This window comes from Drosophila obscura, unplaced genomic scaffold (assembly GCF_018151105.1).
Source record: "Drosophila obscura isolate BZ-5 IFL unplaced genomic scaffold, ASM1815110v1 contig_150, whole genome shotgun sequence".
Lineage (NCBI taxonomy): Eukaryota > Metazoa > Arthropoda > Insecta > Diptera > Drosophilidae > Drosophila > Drosophila obscura.
Genome location: NW_024542736.1, coordinates 13,240,367 through 13,259,183, shown reverse-complemented (window position 1 = coordinate 13,259,183; position 18,817 = coordinate 13,240,367). Strand labels below are relative to the sequence as shown.

The 18,817-nt window shown below is 48.9% G+C and overlaps 4 protein-coding genes across 6 annotated transcripts; 3 read left to right on the top strand and 1 right to left on the bottom strand.

Annotated features, from left to right (window-relative positions):
* The first annotated feature begins 380 nt into the window (after nt 1-380).
* On the top strand, nt 381-4,731 carry LOC111066647. The gene is made up of 10 exons (XM_022355396.2): nt 381-567; nt 714-1,620; nt 1,682-2,234; nt 2,298-2,954; nt 3,008-3,291; nt 3,347-3,668; nt 3,820-3,904; nt 3,958-4,147; nt 4,209-4,489; nt 4,556-4,731. The coding sequence occupies exons 1-10, from the start codon at nt 480-482 to the stop codon at nt 4,663-4,665; spliced, it is 3,477 nt and encodes a 1,158-aa protein (XP_022211088.2). The 5' UTR covers nt 381-479; the 3' UTR covers nt 4,666-4,731.
* A 94-nt stretch (nt 4,732-4,825) lies between these two features.
* On the top strand, nt 4,826-6,462 carry LOC111066650. The gene is made up of 2 exons (XM_022355403.2): nt 4,826-5,241; nt 5,308-6,462. Exons 1-2 carry the CDS (start codon nt 4,918-4,920, stop codon nt 6,136-6,138), a joined length of 1,155 nt encoding a protein of 384 aa, XP_022211095.2. The 5' UTR covers nt 4,826-4,917; the 3' UTR covers nt 6,139-6,462.
* Nucleotides 6,463-10,680: 4,218 nt separating this feature from the next.
* On the top strand, nt 10,681-17,285 carry LOC111066648. Of its 3 annotated transcripts, XM_022355398.2 has the most exons (7): nt 10,681-10,841; nt 14,222-14,310; nt 14,472-14,807; nt 14,861-15,616; nt 15,757-15,886; nt 16,645-16,969; nt 17,037-17,285. In XM_022355398.2, the coding sequence occupies exons 2-7, from the start codon at nt 14,288-14,290 to the stop codon at nt 17,165-17,167; spliced, it is 1,701 nt and encodes a 566-aa protein (XP_022211090.2). In that variant the 5' UTR covers nt 10,681-10,841; nt 14,222-14,287; the 3' UTR covers nt 17,168-17,285. The 3 variants fall into 3 exon arrangements, with proteins under 3 accessions (XP_022211090.2, XP_022211091.2, XP_041447594.1); XM_022355399.2 differs by lacking the exon at nt 14,222-14,310; XM_041591660.1 differs by lacking the exon at nt 10,681-10,841 and having other exon boundaries at nt 14,225-14,392; nt 14,451-14,807.
* Nucleotides 16,965-18,070, bottom strand: LOC111066653. The gene is made up of 2 exons (XM_022355407.2): nt 17,704-18,070; nt 16,965-17,640 (listed from the first exon to the last, which is right to left on the bottom strand). Exons 1-2 carry the CDS (start codon nt 17,903-17,905, stop codon nt 17,264-17,266), a joined length of 579 nt encoding a protein of 192 aa, XP_022211099.2. The 5' UTR covers nt 17,906-18,070; the 3' UTR covers nt 16,965-17,263.
* Between the last annotated feature and the right edge of the window lie 747 nt (nt 18,071-18,817).

The following is an 18,817-nucleotide window of genomic DNA, read 5'->3' as shown; positions in this document are numbered from 1 at the left end:
ATACTATGTACTAAATACATACAACACACACAAACCAATTAAATATGCAACAAGTTGTTAAATGCGAATGCGAATCGAATCTTTACTTCAGTATAAATTAAGTTATATGGCAATAGAAAATTCTGAAAACTTTTTTAACCCGGTCAGAAATATTAACAAAAAAAGCTGTTTTTATACAACATATCGATGATGATGATACTGATGACATAGTCTTGGAATAAAGCAAAGGCGAGTCGTCTTGAAAAACAAACCCACTTTTACATATGTGTTTTACTGAAGGGAACTAAGGGGGATGAGTTGTAAACAATAAATTCCTTAGCTGTTTATCAGCTGTTCTCTCAGTACACTCACGCTCTCGATAGGCAAACTATCGATATGGCTGTTTTCTCCCGAGCGCACGCACGCGCAAAACAATGTGAAAGTCTGCAACGACTAAAAATAAACCCAAATAAAACAATTTTGAGCCACTGGAAGGACAAATGGCTCATACCATAAGCCCCCAATTAAGCGCGACCAGGGCACTGCTTTGCTCCATCGCACTTTGCTGGATTGCATCACCCAGAGGCGGTAGGTACTCAAGCTGCAGACAGCGCTTGTCAAATCCCCCTCCCATTGTATACACATATCGCAAGTGGAGACGCACTTTTCGTTCCACGTCTACCTGTTTTCACCACACTCTCGGACTCACTCTCCACTCTCTGCTTCGTAAACAGGCGATGCCCAACAGCTGATTGCGTACATCTCGCAGCGGGGTCTGCACGGGGAGATAACGTTTCGGCAGATGAACGCCACGACGGTAGAGATTAAGACCAGCCTGGAGGCCACTCTCCAGTACCCGGATCAGGTCTGGAGCTGGGCCGTGCGGCGCTTTGCGGTGGACTACTCGATCATTGATCCCGAGGAGCGCTGCAAGCTCGATCGCTTGGGAGCGCAGGTGCTGAGCTTCGACGAGGATTTGGAGTACCTGGTGCTGCCCGGCAACGAGACTTCGACATGGCAGCGGAACATGCAGCTAATCGGCGACTGCGGAATCTGGGGTAAGTCGCTGGTGCTCACAGAGGTGGGTGAGGATGCACGTATCTGTGCCACGATCAGCACGATCCAGAACTCCGTGGAGCATATGGCCGAGGCACGATTTAACACGCCCGTAGCTGGATCTGTCCACTTCCGCTGGCTCGCCCCGGCTGAGGGCGCCAGCGGTGATACATTAATATACTCCGACTTGTACCACATCAAAGAGCAGCCAGCGGATCTGGAAGGCAGCGATCAGCGGTCTTTCACCCAGCACCACTGGAAGATCTTCGTGACTGACATCTTTAAGCACGACCACCATCGCACCGAGGACAATTGCAACTTTTTGGAGCTGGTCTTCGACCCACAAGGCAGTGGACCCGGTCAAGGCATCGGTGACCTGGACATGCGCCTGGGCAGGATTGGAGTGGCCACAAATGCGTTGAAGACACCCAAGCGCAGCGTGTTCCGCGATGCCCAGCTTGCTCTTCTTCCCTCGGACCTTACGATCCCCCACCGCACGCTTTACCTCGTTCTCTTTGACAATCAGCACCCGGACACCTATCTGGCCTGCACCAAAATTCGGCATTTGCAGCCACTCATCTACAAGTAAGTCAGATGAAAGGAAACAATTTAAATGGAGACCATAATCAGTTCCGTCTTTCCGCAGGACTTTCATAAACTCGGGAGGTGTCAAGGGGGAGGTGACATTCGCTCAACGCTCCAAGTTCGATCCTACATTCCTCAACTTCACATTGGGCGCACCTTTGTCGCAGCACGTCAGCCGCAAGTTTGCCGAAGATGTGGCTGCCTTCCGCCTTCACAGCATGCCTCCCGTCCCACAGCGCATTGGGAGGGAGGACTTTTGCCTGACCACTGGGGACATGCACAACCCCCGCGACCTTCAGGAGAAGGTCCCACCACCAGGCTACGGCACACAGGAGCAATATGCGGTTGGAGACCTCTCAGGAAAATTACAGGGCCGCAACAAGGCATACTGGCATCAGTACGTGCTGCCCGGAACCAGTTCTGAGCTCAACGGCCTCTACTGGGACGTCTTCCTACCGCTCCAGGGCCGCCACAGCATAGCCCAGAGGAGTTTGGTGATCTACACATTCAATCGCACAGATGTGCAGAACATCACAAAAAGCATCTGGGGCTGTTCCTCTCTAAGCCAGTACTTGCGGAACGGTGTATACCAGCAGCCGATGTTCACAGCTCAGGTGCGTAGATAGAACGATAGAACTCGATAGAACTCATCTACCATCTAACATGTACTCTGACAGGTCCTGTTCCGGTATCCAGTGGTGGGACGAGTAATCTTCCGACAGCCCGCCGAACAGCCTTGGCAGGACACCACCGTGCTGTTTGAGTATCTGATACAGGCGGACGGGTCCACGCAGAACACCACATTCGACCATCGCTGGGCCATCCACAGTAGTGCCCCAGGCAAGGACTTTTACGATTGGCAGCAGCGTTGCCTCTCGGCCGGTGGCGTCCACAACCCGTTCAAAGTGGACTGGGGAAATCGCAGTGCTGACGACTTCTGTCAGCCCCAGCTACCTGCCATGTGTCGAATGGGAGCCCTGGACGCGAGGCTGGGGAGGTTGACCATTGCCGGAAGGAGGCGGACTGCACAGAAGTTTAGCCGCCGCATGTTTGTTGATGGGAATCTGCCGCTTTCAGGAAGACACAGCATTCTGGGCAAGTCGCTAGTCATCTACGAGGACAGTGGGCCGAAGGCCAGGGGCGAGAGGCTTGCGTGTTCCGCCGTGATCGGACACTTCCGGAGAAAAGTGGTGGCTAAGGAGTGGTACGCCAACGGGGATGAGCTGACAGTGAGTGGGAGGGTGGAGATCACGCAGCAGTCAGAGTACGATGTCAGCAATGTAGAGGTGCAACTCAAGGGGCTGCAAAACAACGGGGGGTATCACATACACAAGGTAAGATTCGTCCCCAGAGAAAGGGATACCCGCTAATCTTTGATGATCCACAGACACCTGTTGAGGCCAATTTGGCCTTTCCCTGCGAGGCTTCGACCCTATATGGACACTGGAATCCTTTCGAGGTGAACCCCAAGTCCTCGCCTCCCCCAAGGCGGGGCACCAGTGATCAATACGAGTTGGGTGACTTGAGCGGAAAGTTCGGCGCCCTGAACGGACTCACCCAGTACGAGGATTCGTACAACGATACGAACCTGCCGCTCTTTGGGTACAACAGTATAATCGGACGATCGGTGGTCATTCACAAGCAACAGAGGAATGCCCGATGGGCCTGCAGGTTTTTACAGCGGAATAGAGTGTTCGATTTATTGACCTAAGCCCGATACTTACAGCACTTTAGAGCGAGGCTACAGTCCTAGCGAGGCGCGAGAACTCCGAGCCATCGCCTCGTTTCACCATCCCACGGGGTACGCCTACGGATATGTTAAGATGACGCAGTTGATCCACAACGATGGCAGCCAGTCGGAGACGGTGATTGAGATCAAGCTGCGGCACCCCGGCAAGAACGACCGGAACTCCACCCGCAACCACAACTGGCAGATTTTCGTTAACCCCGTGGGAGTGGACGCTGCCGTCAAGCCAACCAGCTCACGCTGTGTGGCCGGAGGATATGTGTGGAATCCGTATTACACGCAGCTGGCAGATCCACTGAATGTGAGTTAAGAAAATCTAAAATATTTTAAAATTCTACATAAATCATAAGCTCACAAAATTATATACCGACTGAGTACGGTATAAAAGTAGAGTTGCGTCTACAGATGCGACTCACACGTTTCTTCTCGTTATTAATGGAATTTTCGTGCAGCTCGACCTCTACGAACAGGAATGTGCTCCGGACAATCCACTTCGATGTTATGTGGGCGATGTGGGGGCCCGCATGGGCACAATAGGTGAGTGATCAATGGAATCAACATTCTAAGATGCTCACTCCAAAGTGTTTTAGATCTGGGCGGGGAGCGCGTAGTTTTCACCGACTCAAACTTCCCCCTAGAGGCGCCAGTGGGGGCGATTGGACGCTCAATTGTCATCTTTGGACCTGATCACACGCATGAACGATTTGCCTGTGCCAATATCGAGCCCGACCATAACGTCATCAAGTATATCAATCTGCAGAAGCCACCGCGCTTTGTAGTGTAAGTAAGATTCTACCTCAAGTAACCTCACTTTAATGTGGATGGATATCCTTATCGATAGGGCACAATTCCTAGAGGAGCTCCGTTCTGTGATGGGTATTCCTGAATGGATGCTGGACGTGGATGCGCGCAAGACTAAGGAACTTCATGGCGGCGCATGCATCCAAATGATCATTCACTTTAAGGGACCCCTCGCCCACCGGTTGGAGATGGACATGTCGCGTCTCATAGCCGCTGGTCGACTGGATGCCCCCAGTCTATTCATTCCCGGCTACGTGAACCAAAAGCGCAAGCCGACTATCTCCTACCGTACCTGCGGGGTGAGGGATACCAATGAGAAGCGTGAGTAAATCAGGAGTGAATGAAACCTCAAATCTCGGGAGTACAATTTTCCATCCATCCCCACAGGTACCAAGAGTTTCAAGGGTCGATTCTCGTCTTCTAGTTTTGCACCAATGGAACCAAAGCCTTTTGTATTAGCCATCATAGTCATCAGCTTAATTATTAGATTCCTGTAAATACTGCACTCAAGTTAAAGTGGAAGTAAAGATATATTCCTTCCAGCAACAGGTTGTCAAATCATATGTTCACTTTTTGCTTTCCACCACTATTCGGGAACCCACCACCTTTTAATGCTCACGTCTTCGCATGCGTAAAACTCAATCGATTTTTCGCGTATATACTCGTACTATCCTCTTTCAGTGGAGGACAGGCAGTAAGTCAGAGATTTCAGTGATTTCGGTGAATAATCATATACAGAGCTATACAGAATGCGGCTTATTCTCGTTGGGATATTGCTGGGGCTGGTTTACAGTTGCAGTGCGACAATTAGCGGACCCTTCCTATTCTGGGGCCCCGACAAGGTGGCCAGCTTGCAAGCCCAGGTGCTAGTTGAGGCCAGCAGCAGGGAACACCCGCTGGCGCAATTGTTCGGGGAGGCCAAGGCCATCGTAGTTTTCGTAAGGAACACGACCAGTCGCCTGGAAGGCACCAAGTACCCCAGGTTCCAGAATCTGGTGAAGAGTGGCACTTGGACCTATCTACCAGAGCGCAGCCTGGCGACCGAGCCTTTTAAGTACAATGCCAACATTGAGGTGTGTATATCAAGAAAAAGAGCTATTGAATATTCCTGTGTATCAACCCCTAAATTTTTCGTGCAGGTCATAAGCCTGTCTGGACACGGGGAAGAAGACGACGCTGAGATTGTGACGGCATACAATGACGCTTTGAGGATATACGGGGATGGTGAGGTTCTTGGAATCCTAGCCAGTCGTGAGGAGGAGGCACACTTCCTAGCCAAACGTGAAACCGCCGAGGAAGAATCCAAAAAGACGACTGAGGCAGCTCCTGCTGACGCTGCCGAGGAGACAGAGGCCAGCTTTATTTACTTAGCCGAAGGAAACAAGGCGGTTCTCTCCCTAAACGGTCCGCCCGAGCTGCGTCTTACCAACGAGACATTGCGCCTGGAGGAGCACATCAAGCAGATAACTTTCGACGACCAGCACGCCAAGGGCTACGGTCGCCTCAGCATCACCTTTATGCACAGCGGCGAGAAGTGCACGCTCCGCTTCAAGTTCTCGCTGGCGCGTGGCACGTGGATCCTGCGAAACGTGGAGGTGGAGTACAGGGAGCTCAAGAGCGTACTCCTGGCACGCGGCGACGAATACACTCTGCCCTCGGCCCCGCTGGGCTTTTCCTATCGCTGCTCCGCCAACGACTTGAGCTTTGTCAACCCCAACAAAAACGAGACCCTACAGAGCCTCATCCTGTCCGACTTCCAGGTGCAGCCCTGGCTCAACGGGCGCAAGGAGTTCGGCGAGGTATACGATTGCGTTGGCTTCATCTCTGCGCCTATCCTATCAGGTCTCTTTGTAGTCACCCTCCTGCTCGGCATCCTAGGCCTCGGAATCTCCGCCATGCTCAGCATGCATACCCCAAACCGATTCGAGAGCTCTCGCAGCAAGCAGTTGACCTTCACGGTCCAGGAGTAGGCAATCTTCTTTCCATACATTTTTAATTAAATCTTAGCTCGCTGCGAAATGTTTGTCTTGATCAGTTACATGGCTGTCAACCCTTTGGTGCTCTTCACCTTGGCCATTTGAGCTGTTTCTAATCCATCTGCTCTTCGTGCTGATCGTGCTCTACGTCTATGTTCTTTGGTATTACTGAAGCTCATACTGGACTTAATTGAATACATTCTAGTCAAACAAAAATATATGCTAACTAACTAAATTCCACTTGGCTTTGTTATTAAATACTCCTACACTAATTGTAATTGTACTTACACTAACAAATATATCCGCATCTCAACCCCATTCCATTATTATTACTATTTTTTGTTTGGAATTTGGATTATGATTAATTAGATTATTTGCGTTGGTTATGTTGGTGAGTTTCGTCGATCTTTAGCTGGCATGAGCCTGAGAGAATGTGTGATGATGTGATTGATGAGTTGATATTCCTCGATTTTAATATTCGGCTTAAGATTTATAGCTAGCTAGCCCCCTCAGCATTCAATTAATAAATTTCCTACAAGATACACTATTGTAATCTTGTTTGCGACATTTTTGAATGTTCGCCTAGGACATTCCTCTTATTGGCAATTTACATGGATTTTGCTGGGTGTGCTGGTACAACAAGGTGAGTTCATTAACGAACATAAAAAAAGGATATAAATTAAAAGCCAATTGATACAAAGTTACCTATAGAGGGACACTTTCTTGGAACTATAACTACTGTTACTACATGCAGTTTGAATCTTTTGCCCATTATTCTATTCTATCTGCGTACGCAGATCAAGAGACTTAATCCGTTTATTAATCACATGGCTCACTTTTCCAGAAGGCAAAGTTAACTTTGGAAAGTGAAAAGAGAAAAGCGAATTGCATTCTTTGCGGACTCCCAATAAAAGGATGAAAGGAGTGCTGTGCCTGCTCGTCTGGCTGGAAATTCTGGTTATCTTAGTTCAGTCGCTGAACCGCTTTTTGTATGTATGTTTTTGTATATACATATGTACATATGTATTTATCTTTTTGGCTATCGGCAGCTTACTTTCATTGAATGTGCGCAATTAAGTTACGTTCAGACCCGTAGATGCGTGCTTAAGCTAGAGAAGCCAAAGCCAGGCCCAGGCCCAGGCCCTAAGCCAGACCTGGACCGTCTTTTATTTATGCATCATTAAGTCACGCCAATTGCTCGTTTGTGCCCGGACTGGGATACTCCGTTCGAAATCGAGTGTTGGTTACTTTGGTTCGCTTTTCTGCGTGTGCGTTTGTCTGGGCACGTTTTGGGTTGCACTTCAATTTCTACTACTGACACCCGACACCCGACAGTCGACACCCGCTGCTGGCTGTGGGCCACCCAAAATTTCCCAAAATATGTGAGCCCCTCTCCAGCAGCCTCACAGCCTTTCAGACCTAAGCCAGAAAAGAGCATCGCAAGTGGTAGATACGATCGAGCGATGTCTTAGTGTTGTGCAGTCACCACAAGTGGGTCGACTTCGATTGCGTTCACTTTTCCAAGTTACTTTTACTGTCAACCGAAAGTGCAACCCAGATGCCGCCTGCCTCATGCCCATGCAGCATGCTGCATTCGCTAGTTCACTGACTCAGAGCGAGAGAGAGAGAGAGAGAGAGAGAGACAGAGAGAGAGTGAGAGCAAAAGTTGCACCTGATTCTGTAATAAGAATCGCGATCGAACAGAAATCGAAGCGGAGGCTGACTGGGCGAGGGCACTCGCGGAGTCTCTTGGGAAGCGGGCAAAAGTTTGTGAAAGTTGTTGTCAAACGGCTGGCCGCGACGGCCTGACAGCCTGTCAAGGAGTCGCGGCATATCAGCCACATGATGTGCCGCAGACGGTGGGGGAACCGGTACTGGATCGGCATCGGAATTGGTGGGGGGGATTGGGATTTCTCCATCGCTGGCTATCTCTCGATGTGATGGCCAATAGTGGTAATAATTCGAGGCTAATTTCATCTCAATCTTTGCATGATCACTTTTCTACAGTGACTTATATAAGAACGCTTAACATCAAGTCCCAGCCATGTACAGCATCGGGAGGTAATGCAGCATGAAATTGAATTATTTTCACGACGGATCCTACTGCGGAAGCTGGACGTGAGAGAGTGAATCCACAATGCTCCACAATGCAGAGTACAATTAACATCAGACTTTAATCAATTCAAAGGGCTGCCAACAAAGGGGCAGCAACGGAAATGTGCTCTGTATCTGTACGAGCATAGACAATACATATAATATTATCGGCACTCGCTGAAATCCCTCGTCATCCGCAACTCATTTGGGAGAAGAGTCTCACTGGTTTGTACTTGTACTGTCACTGATAATTACTCTGCTCAATATTTGTGTTAACATTTTATGATTATTGCCACATTTTTCCAGAGAAAGAGAAACCGCCAATCGGCAGGATTGGCAGATGTCGCTGTGGGGGGAAACTTCCCGCAAACGCATTTTCAGCTGCAGTTGCCTCAGAGCTGTGAGCCACTGAGATGTCGTGGTCCCAGTCACTAACAAAGTCAAGTCGGGGAAAAGTTCGCAAGCACTCGAAATGAAAACAGTAAAATCAAATTGGAGACATTTCACACATGCACATAAAGTGCGGTCGGAGCAACCAACAAGCGTCCAGTGGCAAGAGACAAGCGACAAGCGGAGAGGCGACCATTTGATGCGTTTAGTAAATCAAACAGTTAATTACTTGATTTGGTAAGCGGTTTCCCAATGAACAGCGCACAACAGACCCACAAAAAGTATCTTGGCTGCTTTTCCTATTTCTACTATTTTGCTATCCATTTAGCAGTTTCTCGAAAATATTTGCACACCTGTCGTGGGTGCTCATTCCCAGTTGTGGCTACGTTGGAGAAAAGTGAAATGCGTTTAGAAAGGAAAGGAAGCTCTGGGGATCTACCAGATCGCCACAGTTACACCGGTCCTCATCTGCCAGACCATTACTTGCAACCTTGACTTATTAACACCTTATTTAATGTATTTTGGGCGCTCGGATCACTGAAGATAAGTACACGTCTCCATAAAGATGTATTTTTATGACCATGTCGCAAACTTAACGCCCTGTTAAGCCCCCTAAATGCAAATGCCACAGAAGTAGTCGTAGTTGTGGCATCCACAACAGACCTGGCGCAAATAAATGGGCCTGGTCCCCGCTCCCGACACCCTCTGAGCTCACCCTTTTCCCCCTGTAGCCGTTAATTGCTTCGCTTTGGTTAAAGCTTGTGGAGCGTCTTCCAATTGCGCTAGACGATCAACGCGATGTAAGCAACACGTGAAGGTGTCGCAATTTTCGGATTTTCCAGCCGTGTGGCTCGTATGAGTATCCAAACCATTTGGCTCGAGGCTGAATCTTTCGGCCAAGGGACTGGCAATGAGACCGAATCAGTGGCCGCCAATCTCGGATCTCGGTCCATTCTTTGCCTGCTGATGGGAGTTAACACTCTCCCGCTTTTTCTGGCGCTCAGTGCAGAGCGGGCCAACATTTTTCACCGTTTTCAGGCAGTGAGCCGCCTCTGGCAGGGGTAATTAAGACTAATTGGCTGAAAGTGCAGCCCACCAAAGCCAAGCTAAGGCCTTTCTCACAGTTGCATCATCCACATATATATATGTACATACAAACATACATATGTACATAATCCAATGGCTGATAGGAAATTCTTTAATATATTAACTTGAAACTCAGCTTGGCCCAGAATAGACCCAGATAGAAAGCTCTTCCCTCCTTTGCTACTGATTAAACAATCTGTGCTGCCAAAACCGCACACACTAACCCAAATTCCTCGACTCGACGCCGAAGCAGAATCCAAAGATGAGCCGGAGTAGATTGGCGAGTGCTCGGTCCCCGCAGAGTCCCCCATTATTTCAATTAAACTAAGAATCGGTAAATGGCAGCGCAGCTGCTGCAGCGGCTTGCACTTTCCGGCCGAGGCGCGGAATGGGGAAAACTCGTCGAAAACCCAACAAACAACGACGATTAGCATTAGTTGTCTCGATTTGGGCGAGCACCATTCGAATTGGCCAAAAGGGGGGAAGTCAACAGCAGCTGCTTCATCTGCCAATCTTAGTCGCGACGCTCTCAACGTGTGCGGCTGCGCTGCTGCTCTCTTCTACCTGGTTTACCTGTTGCTGCTTCTTTGGTCATGACATTCGCGTTCAGTATTTCGACTCGATCGGTTGTGCTACGCTACTCGCGCTGAGTGAGAAATTGTTTCGTCTGTACTTGTTGGTGTTGTGGTCTTTTATGGAGGCGCGTGCTGCAGAGTCAGCGAAACGGTAAACCGCGGTTTGTGAATGCAAGAAAGGGACAACTTCCGCGGGAACCAGAAGAGTTTAGCGTAGCATTTGCAACACAAATGCTGGAAAACTTAATGCAGTGCAAAAATGTTTGTTGTCAAAGCTGTTGCTGTTGTCGTTGCCGAGTGGAAGCTGACAGCCTGAACACAAAGTCACCGTCAATGCTTTGATTTGCGGTTGCACTCCACGCTACGAGTAAAAGCAGAATCCGACCCGAGCTTTCAGCACCAAAGTGAAAATTACACAGCAGCCGCAGCAACCGAGGAGAACAGCGACTGTGACGCTGGCTGGTGTCAAAAGAGAAGACCCGGCTAACCTCCTGGGTGTCTCGGCTTGGAATAGTGGCACATTTACCCACAATCACCGCAGCACAAACACATGTAAGTGGCACGAAAACATTCCATTTCTGGTGGGAGTAGAATAATTGTGGTACACTGAATTTTGGCTTTATGTATATGCTTACTTTCACTTGATTGAAAGAATACCGTCGGCTAAATGTGACTATTCCAAGACTAAACATAGAAAAAGGCTTCATAATGATTCACGACTACCAATATGTAAGCCCAAAACGATTAGAAAAGTTTTCCTCCAACCGGATTCTTAGCCTCTGATTAGCCAAGGGATTGTCTGGACCCTTCAAATTAAGTCCTTTCTACGTGTGTATATACATACATATGTATGTTCATAAGTTAAAAGAATTTGCCATAAAAATGGCTTTATCAATCTACGATAGAAACATTAGAAAATCTCACGTAACTTGTGGCTGTAGCCAGACAAATCGAGTCGGAACTCAAGCATAATTAGATACTTTCCTTAGTCTCGCTTTATATCTGCTTAGTTGGGGGCTGGGCCTGCGCTAATTTATGCAGATTAATTTGCTCGCTGGCCACACGAATCTTTCCCAGGCGACAGGCGACTCCAATTAGCGGGGCAACTTGCGCTGACCATAAAAACAGATGTAGCCCCTTCTTGGCCAGCTCCGTTCCTATTCTAATTGAATGAATGAAATTAACCTAGTTTCGGCTTTGTCTTGTTCCCATCATAATTGAGGTGCTGGCCGCAAGATACAACAAACAAAAAAGTTAATATGAATAAGATTGTTTTGTGCGCTGTCAAACTTTGATGGTGCTGAGCCAAGTCCAAGTCTAAGCCCCAGTCCCAACTCTGACTTGGAGCCAGTCTTGGGTAGTAGGTGAGCCGCTGCTCGGGGCTGGGCCTAGTTCGGGGCAACACCTCCCGGGGCCTTTGTATGAGGCTTCGGACCATTTATGCTTTATGATAGAATCAATCAATAAATCGTGGATATGCTAATTTCTCTCTAGAGACATGGGAAATAAAAGAGAGCCATTCTTCGCCTCGTACATATTCTATGGGAACAGTTAGAAGTTTTCGAAAATTCGAAGCTCTCCAACAACAAGATTCTTTGCCATGCAAAATTTGTGTGTGTTGTCTTACGACAATAAATTTGTACCGCATTGTCTCGGCCTGGTTTCGGGGTCACTTCGGTTCTGGAGTTGATTAGAGCGCTTTCTTTGATTAACGACTCTGTGGAGAATCACTTGCCTTACTTCTGCCCCTTTTTTTTTGTCAGTTCCCGCCGCCGCTAGTCGCTACAGGTGTCTCGGCAATGGGAAGACACTGTGGCCCATCATGCCACAGCCGACAGATAGATAATCGTAATCAAATCTTAATGGCAGCCGCACGCCAGCTCCATCCGCAGCCAGTGCTCGTTATGGATACCATTCTGACAGCGAAAGAAATCAGGGGAACTCAAAAAAAGTTAAAACGAATAAAAGTCTCTCGATTACATGCAAGGAGCCCAGTTGGAACAATTATAAGTTTGTTGGCCTGCGAAACTATAACTATCAAAGACCAGCCAAAAGATCCACAGCACCTCATAACGAATTGTTGTAATAACAATAATAAAGAACAAGAGAAAGAAGTTATGTTTGTCTTCTGGTCGGCAACAAATCATTTCACATCTCCACATTTATATTTTCGCTGCTTTTTGCTGGCAGGGTTCATTAAACCCTTGCTAACTGAGACCCAGAGTGTAACTAAAAGCCACAGCTGAAGATATACATAGATATATATATATACGTAGATATAGATACCCTGGAGTGCTACACATACTAACATACACACACACACACACACACACACACACACACACACACCGCACGCACACAATATAATACACATATGTGGAGCTCCGCTTCCGTTCTCAGCTCTTTTATTTGTCGCCAGCTGTCTCTGATGTGTGCAATCTTACATAACACACTCTACTCTTCTGCCACTGCTCAACACAAACTCTCTGTAAGCCCAGCGAAGCGCATCCACCCCGGGTATCATGGCCACGTTTCTATGGCTTTCCCAGCCGCGATGGAATCTTTCAATTTGTCGCCCGTGTAGTCATAATCGTCTTGTAATCTCGTGGCCCTTTTTCATGTTTTTCTTTCTGCCCATACACGGCTAGCTTTAGCAGTAACCGCTACACAGTGGTCTGCTTGTTTTCTTCTCTTACCTGCACTTTGTGCAGATCATGTCTCGGTTCTATCCGTCCCCGGGCATGAGCTCAGCGCAATCTCCCAGACTCCGCACTTTGCATGCTGTGGGAAAAACTGCCAACTAATCCGATCTGATCCTGGACGCTGTTTTGGCAACACGTATTCACTATTAGCTGGCGGCTATCCACTGTGCAATCTTTTTCCCACAATACCAGGTCTGCAGCTGGAGCCACGCCCATTGCCAGGCCCAAGTAAAACATTGGAACATTCTTTCCGAGGCTGACACACCTCTGCTCTCATAACGGAAAGTATTGCCAAAGCGCACTTCCACCGTCTACCTGTCCCAGGCTGGCCTTCATTTAAGGCGTCTTCCTGTCCGTTGAGCCGGTAATGCACGTTGCCTGAACTCTTTGGGTGGGTCACTGCCACTGTCACCTCCAGCTCCAGTTCCAACCCAACTACAAACCCCCCACTCGCAGCCACTTTAAACTCACTCACTTGGCCGACGCTGTGGTTGGCTGCTTTTCCAGGGAGTTGGTGGTAAGCATAAAATGTTCAGTTCTCGAGAAGACAAACATTTTCTCTGCCGTTGTCGGTTCGGCTCCAGCGGTCTAGCTATCCGGTGTGTCCGATTCCATGTCCATGCAAACGGCCAGTACCCAAATGTAGTGGAGTGAGGTGGATAGGGTGGAGAGAAGAGAAGGCAGTAACAGTAACTCTGCAGTTGTCCCAAGTTATGTTTTTAACATAAAAACTTAAATTCTTTGTTGGTTCCACCCAACAGTTGGCTCGCCACTCCACTCCACCCCATAAACATCATTTAGTGTAGATCCATTGTCTGGTACTGCCTTCCAAAAGGCTAAACGGAAAGGTATGAAAGGTATTTTAATAAGAGATGGCTGGAATACGTGGCGTTGCCTTGAGGAAAGTGGCTTGTGCTGGGACCTGTGAGTGTTTTCCTAGTTGTCATATTTGAAGTGGAAACTCCCACATACGAGTATGTAAGTACATACGTATAGCTGTCAGCTCTTTGTGACTGTGCTGCTTCCTCGACAATTGCATAGACTGTAGCACGTAGTTTTTCTTGTACCTGGTTTAATGCGTGGCGCTCTAACTTATGATAAATTATGTGCCCCTTCCCGTCCCCAGTCCAGTCCAGCGGAGAAAGTGCCAATTGTTTTTGAGCGAATTCTTGCCGCAGAGGCTTTCCTTTTCGTTTATAAATAATTGTGGCATTGTGTCTTGCCTTGCAGCCCCGAAGACATTCAACAAGCAAACTGGGTCCGGAGTTTTCCGACTGCCTTTGCCCACGCACCGACATGGAGCCGACTCCCAACATGCTGTAAGCAGTCTCACCGCTCTCCCATCGCATCTGCATCCGTATCTGCATCTGCATCTCAGCCTTCGCCTTTGCATCTGCATCTGTAAAAAAGCACATTCCATTAACCCATAACCCTCGATCACAGTGAGAGTAACCCACAGTACGCACACTACCACGGACAGGAAACAGCTGCTGCTGAAGAACCACCAGGACGCTGTACTGCACTCGCACCTGCACTTCAAGTCTCCGGCCTTGTCCCTCTCGGCCGGACCAATGGCGGACAGCAGGGAACGCATTCGTGGCCCCTCGCGGGATGGACGCGAGTTTCTGACTAGCCCCAGGCAGGTTTTGCGCCGCCTGATGCTTCTGTCCGAGGGAAGACAGTACCGCGAGGCCGCAGGCGTCGTTGGAAGGTTGGGCCCCTCTGTTCTACGCTCGGTAATTGCCGAGCTGCCTCTCGATCTGCTGCTGGAGCACCTGCCACACAGTGCCTACTTACTGGAGTCCTTTTTCACAAGGTAAGTAAGCCGCTGACCAGAGATATGTGATTTCAATTTCCTCCCCATCATAGGTTGACCACCCTAAATACAACTCCCAAGCCGGTTGTACCTAGCGAGACGGTGGCCTGGCAGCTGGTCAGGCTGTTTGCAAATCCCCACGAATCCGGACTGCGGCAGAGATGCACCAAGCTGCTCCAGGCTCTTGCCCAATACGAGCCCAATCTTCGCCAAAGCTTGCGTGAGCGGCGGCGCAGCTTCGACAATGCAGTGCAGGGTTTGGGGGTGCACGGGCTGACCACGGATGCCTCGGGGCAGCTCATTTCGCTGCACGTGGCTCTGAAGACAGAGCTGCAGCGGCACGTGGATACCTATAAAATGGCCATACACAAGCTGGAGGAACTGAGCATGGTGACGGTCAACCAGGACCCAGCCCACTCGTCCCACCAGCGCCTCCTGGCCATCAACTATGGAGACATCCAGCAGCGGCTGATCGACAACAAAACGCTGCTGACCATTTTGGACAAACCCACATTAAAGCAGCTTCACACCCTCGTAGAGAATCTTAGCACCCGCGTGGAAAACGACAAGGAGGTTCTCTCCTGCGTAGGCCAGGTGAAGCGACTGGACGCACAGGCCCACGTGGAGAAGCGCCCGGCCGCTGGCCTTCTGATGAACTTCTCCCGCGGCTGCGAGGTCGTCCTGCAAATGATGGGGCCGGAAAGCGTTCCGCCCAGTCCCCTGGCCGTTGCCAAGGCCACCGTGACTACCGGTGGGAGCAGCTGCAGCGATGGCTACCACTCGGACGACTCCGCCAGCGATGACGGCAGGTGAGACACTTCTCTCTCTCTCTTACTCTGTTCTAACAGTTGACCCACTTTGATGCGAGCCTACACCCACATCAAATCCAAATCCAAACTCTCACTCATTGACATGTGGGGCTCTGCCCACGATCTTGTTTGGTCCACAGCGAAATGGTGTCGCTCTATCGAAATCTGTACATAGAGAACCGAGCAGATGCCCTAGAGGCGTTGGACAGTCTGCCCCAGCTGAAACACGCGCACAGTCTAAAGGGAAAGATACTCTTCTCCATGATCGTGGTAAGTAGCGGCAAAGTCTGATTGCACCCCATACTGTAATATGGTTAAATGCCGGTCCTTGAAGGTGCCGTCATTTATGGAAGGTAGAAGATGCCGAAATGATATTTTGAGATTAGCCCGATCGGGGAAAGTCATTATTTATTGTTTACTCAATTGCCGATTCAAAGTCAGTAAGACTTTCAATTGTCAGTTGCTCAAAGAGAAATTCCATACGAAGCTTGTTGCCTGAGCGTTTCTTATACACATGAAACTTTCAAACAATGACGTAGAACTTTCAGTACAGTATCAATACAGTATATTGGAGGTCAGATAGATGTATCTGATGCATGTGATTAATCGAACGTGTTCTGATTGCAACGAACTAAACACTGTTGAGGCTGCTTGCATTAAAGTACAGAAACTGTAAAACTGCAGCTACAGCATCGACTTTCAGCTAATACTTGGCAATCACTTTTTGGAGATCCAGGTCCTGTCAGACAGTAAATTGCTATTGCAAAATATCAAATTATCCAAGTCGATCTTGTGATGGCGATGCTGATTACACTTTTTAGACGAAAACGAGCTCAGGGAAAGTGACGCCGCGGGCGTCGGCCACGCACAGACCGAGGAATTATTTACGCGATGGGGATCTGGTCCCCAGGAAATACCTGTTGTCGTTGAATGACTTTCGATTGGAGACGAATGACACCGCACCTTGCTGGATCGGAATAAGTGGGCAGAACAATTTTCTAATGACTGAAAATGTTCCCTTTGCACAGCTTTCTTTCCGCCTTTGCCACGGGATGCGGGAACGGAAAGTGATGGAGGTGCGCCGGGTCGTCAACTGCGGACTGGACAGCAGCAGCGAAACGACCTTGGCCCTGGACCGGGCTGTGCGACACCACCTGCACGAGACCACGAACAGCTTTCCCCTAGGCGAGATTGAGCGATCCGTCTTCAACCAGGTTCTATCCACGCTCCACGAGTACCCCTGCCTGGAGTCGTGTCCCCCGCTCACCCACTATGTGAGCACCTGTGTGCGGCTGGCTTGGCGCATGATCAACCAGAAGGCGCCCTATTATCTGGACATGGACTTCAATCTGGGTAAGAAAATATTGTTTAATATTAATCATAATACGATTGCTTAAAATACTTGTGTTGATCCACTTAGGTTTCCTGCGCCCCGAGAAGCACGAGCGTCATCCGCAATCCGACCGCCGCTCGGACCTTATCAAGGCCTTTCTCTGGCCGGCCCTAATGCAAAACAATCAGTGCGCCTTCAAGGCAGTCGTGGCCACCTGAGGCCCGGGACGGAACAGACCGTACCAAACTAATCTTAAGATACTCTTACACAATTTGTACATACGTCAACTCTTACCCAATAAAGATTAACCCTATCTAAGCATAGCTGATGGGCGTCAGACGGACGCACTGACTCCGGCTCTTGTTGGTGCAGAGAAGTGGGTGTTCGGCATAGAACTCGACGATCTCGTGGGGAGAGCCAAAGATTCGCTCGTGGAGCTTCTTCTGTCCTATGGCGTAGCGTTGCCTCCTGTCGACCTGTCGCACGAAGAGGTGGTAAAACTGGTCGCCGACGCAGATGCTTACGATGTATTTAATGCAGACGTCGGTGGCCTTGAAGGGGCGTACAAGGCAGGCGCCGTCCTCTCTTCCGGCCAGCATTCGCTCAGCCGTGGGACGGTCCACCGTGAAGTAGTAGGCCTCCGTTTCGATGTTGTGTTCCGGGATCTCCGCATAGTTTGCCTCTGCATCGTCTGCGACTCAAGTTGAGAATGATCAGTGATCATCGAAAGCACGAGTTATTCAAAATAACTCACCCGAAATGACATAATCGCGCTGATGCTGCTGGGGATCGTCATCAGTATCGGAAACTCGTTTCTCCACATCCACGTCATTGTCGTCGCTCGCCTGACGTTGGTATCCGGCGCAACAACAGTGGTGCTCCGCTATACCGCCGATAAGCCGGGCAAAAAGGTTGTGCAGAACCGTCCAGTAGACTCGTGCACACCAACAACACATGGCGGCAAACAATCAAGGTCTCTGTCTCTTCCAGTATAGCGAATATTTACAACAACTCGTTTCGCGGCCCCACTGAAGACTGAGACTAGACCCACAAGCAGACCCACAACCAGAAGCAGAACCAGAAACAGTCCCGAAGCACAGACCCGTACCCGGCGCTGCTTATTAATTAAAATGTGCTCAGCTCTGGGGCTCGAAATGCCCATATGTAAATAGCGTATGTATGTATGTATGTATATGTATGTATGTGCAAATAAATGTCTGCATATGTTTTGAATATGCAATACAAACGAAACTCACATGTCTGTGGAATGGGGTGGGTTTTGGGAACTGTTGGGGCCACAGAGAGTAACTGGATACGTGAAATCGTTGAAGAGTGCAGCCAAGTGCAGATTGTGTCACGCTCATCGCTCAGTTCCCACAAAGCAGCGGCGGTCTCCACCCCATTCGCTCCTCCCTGTTCATGACATGTGCTCTACGCTCTCCCGATCTTACTCCTACTGGCCGCGGGAAGGCGAAGAAGCTGCAATATCAGATTCCCATTGTTGGAGCCGAGTGGACTACGTGTGCTTTGGAGGCATTCATATACATACATACGAAAAGCCAGTCCATTGCTGCGGTAAATAAACTTAGTCAGGGATAATGAATAAAATTAATTATTATGATTATTAATATTATTTATTATTAATTATTGTTATTTTATTGCAATGTTGTCCCAAGCCCAGCACTCTACCTCCCACCTCCTCGCACTACGACTCAGATGGTTTCACTTTCTCTACATCTGCATCTACACACCCAACTACATTCTACATTTGAACTTTTTTACAAGCTTTTTCTGTTCACATATTGATCAAATTTTACGGTTGGCAAGAAAGCTTTTTGTGCTTTCATTTAAACTTTTCCCAATGGTTG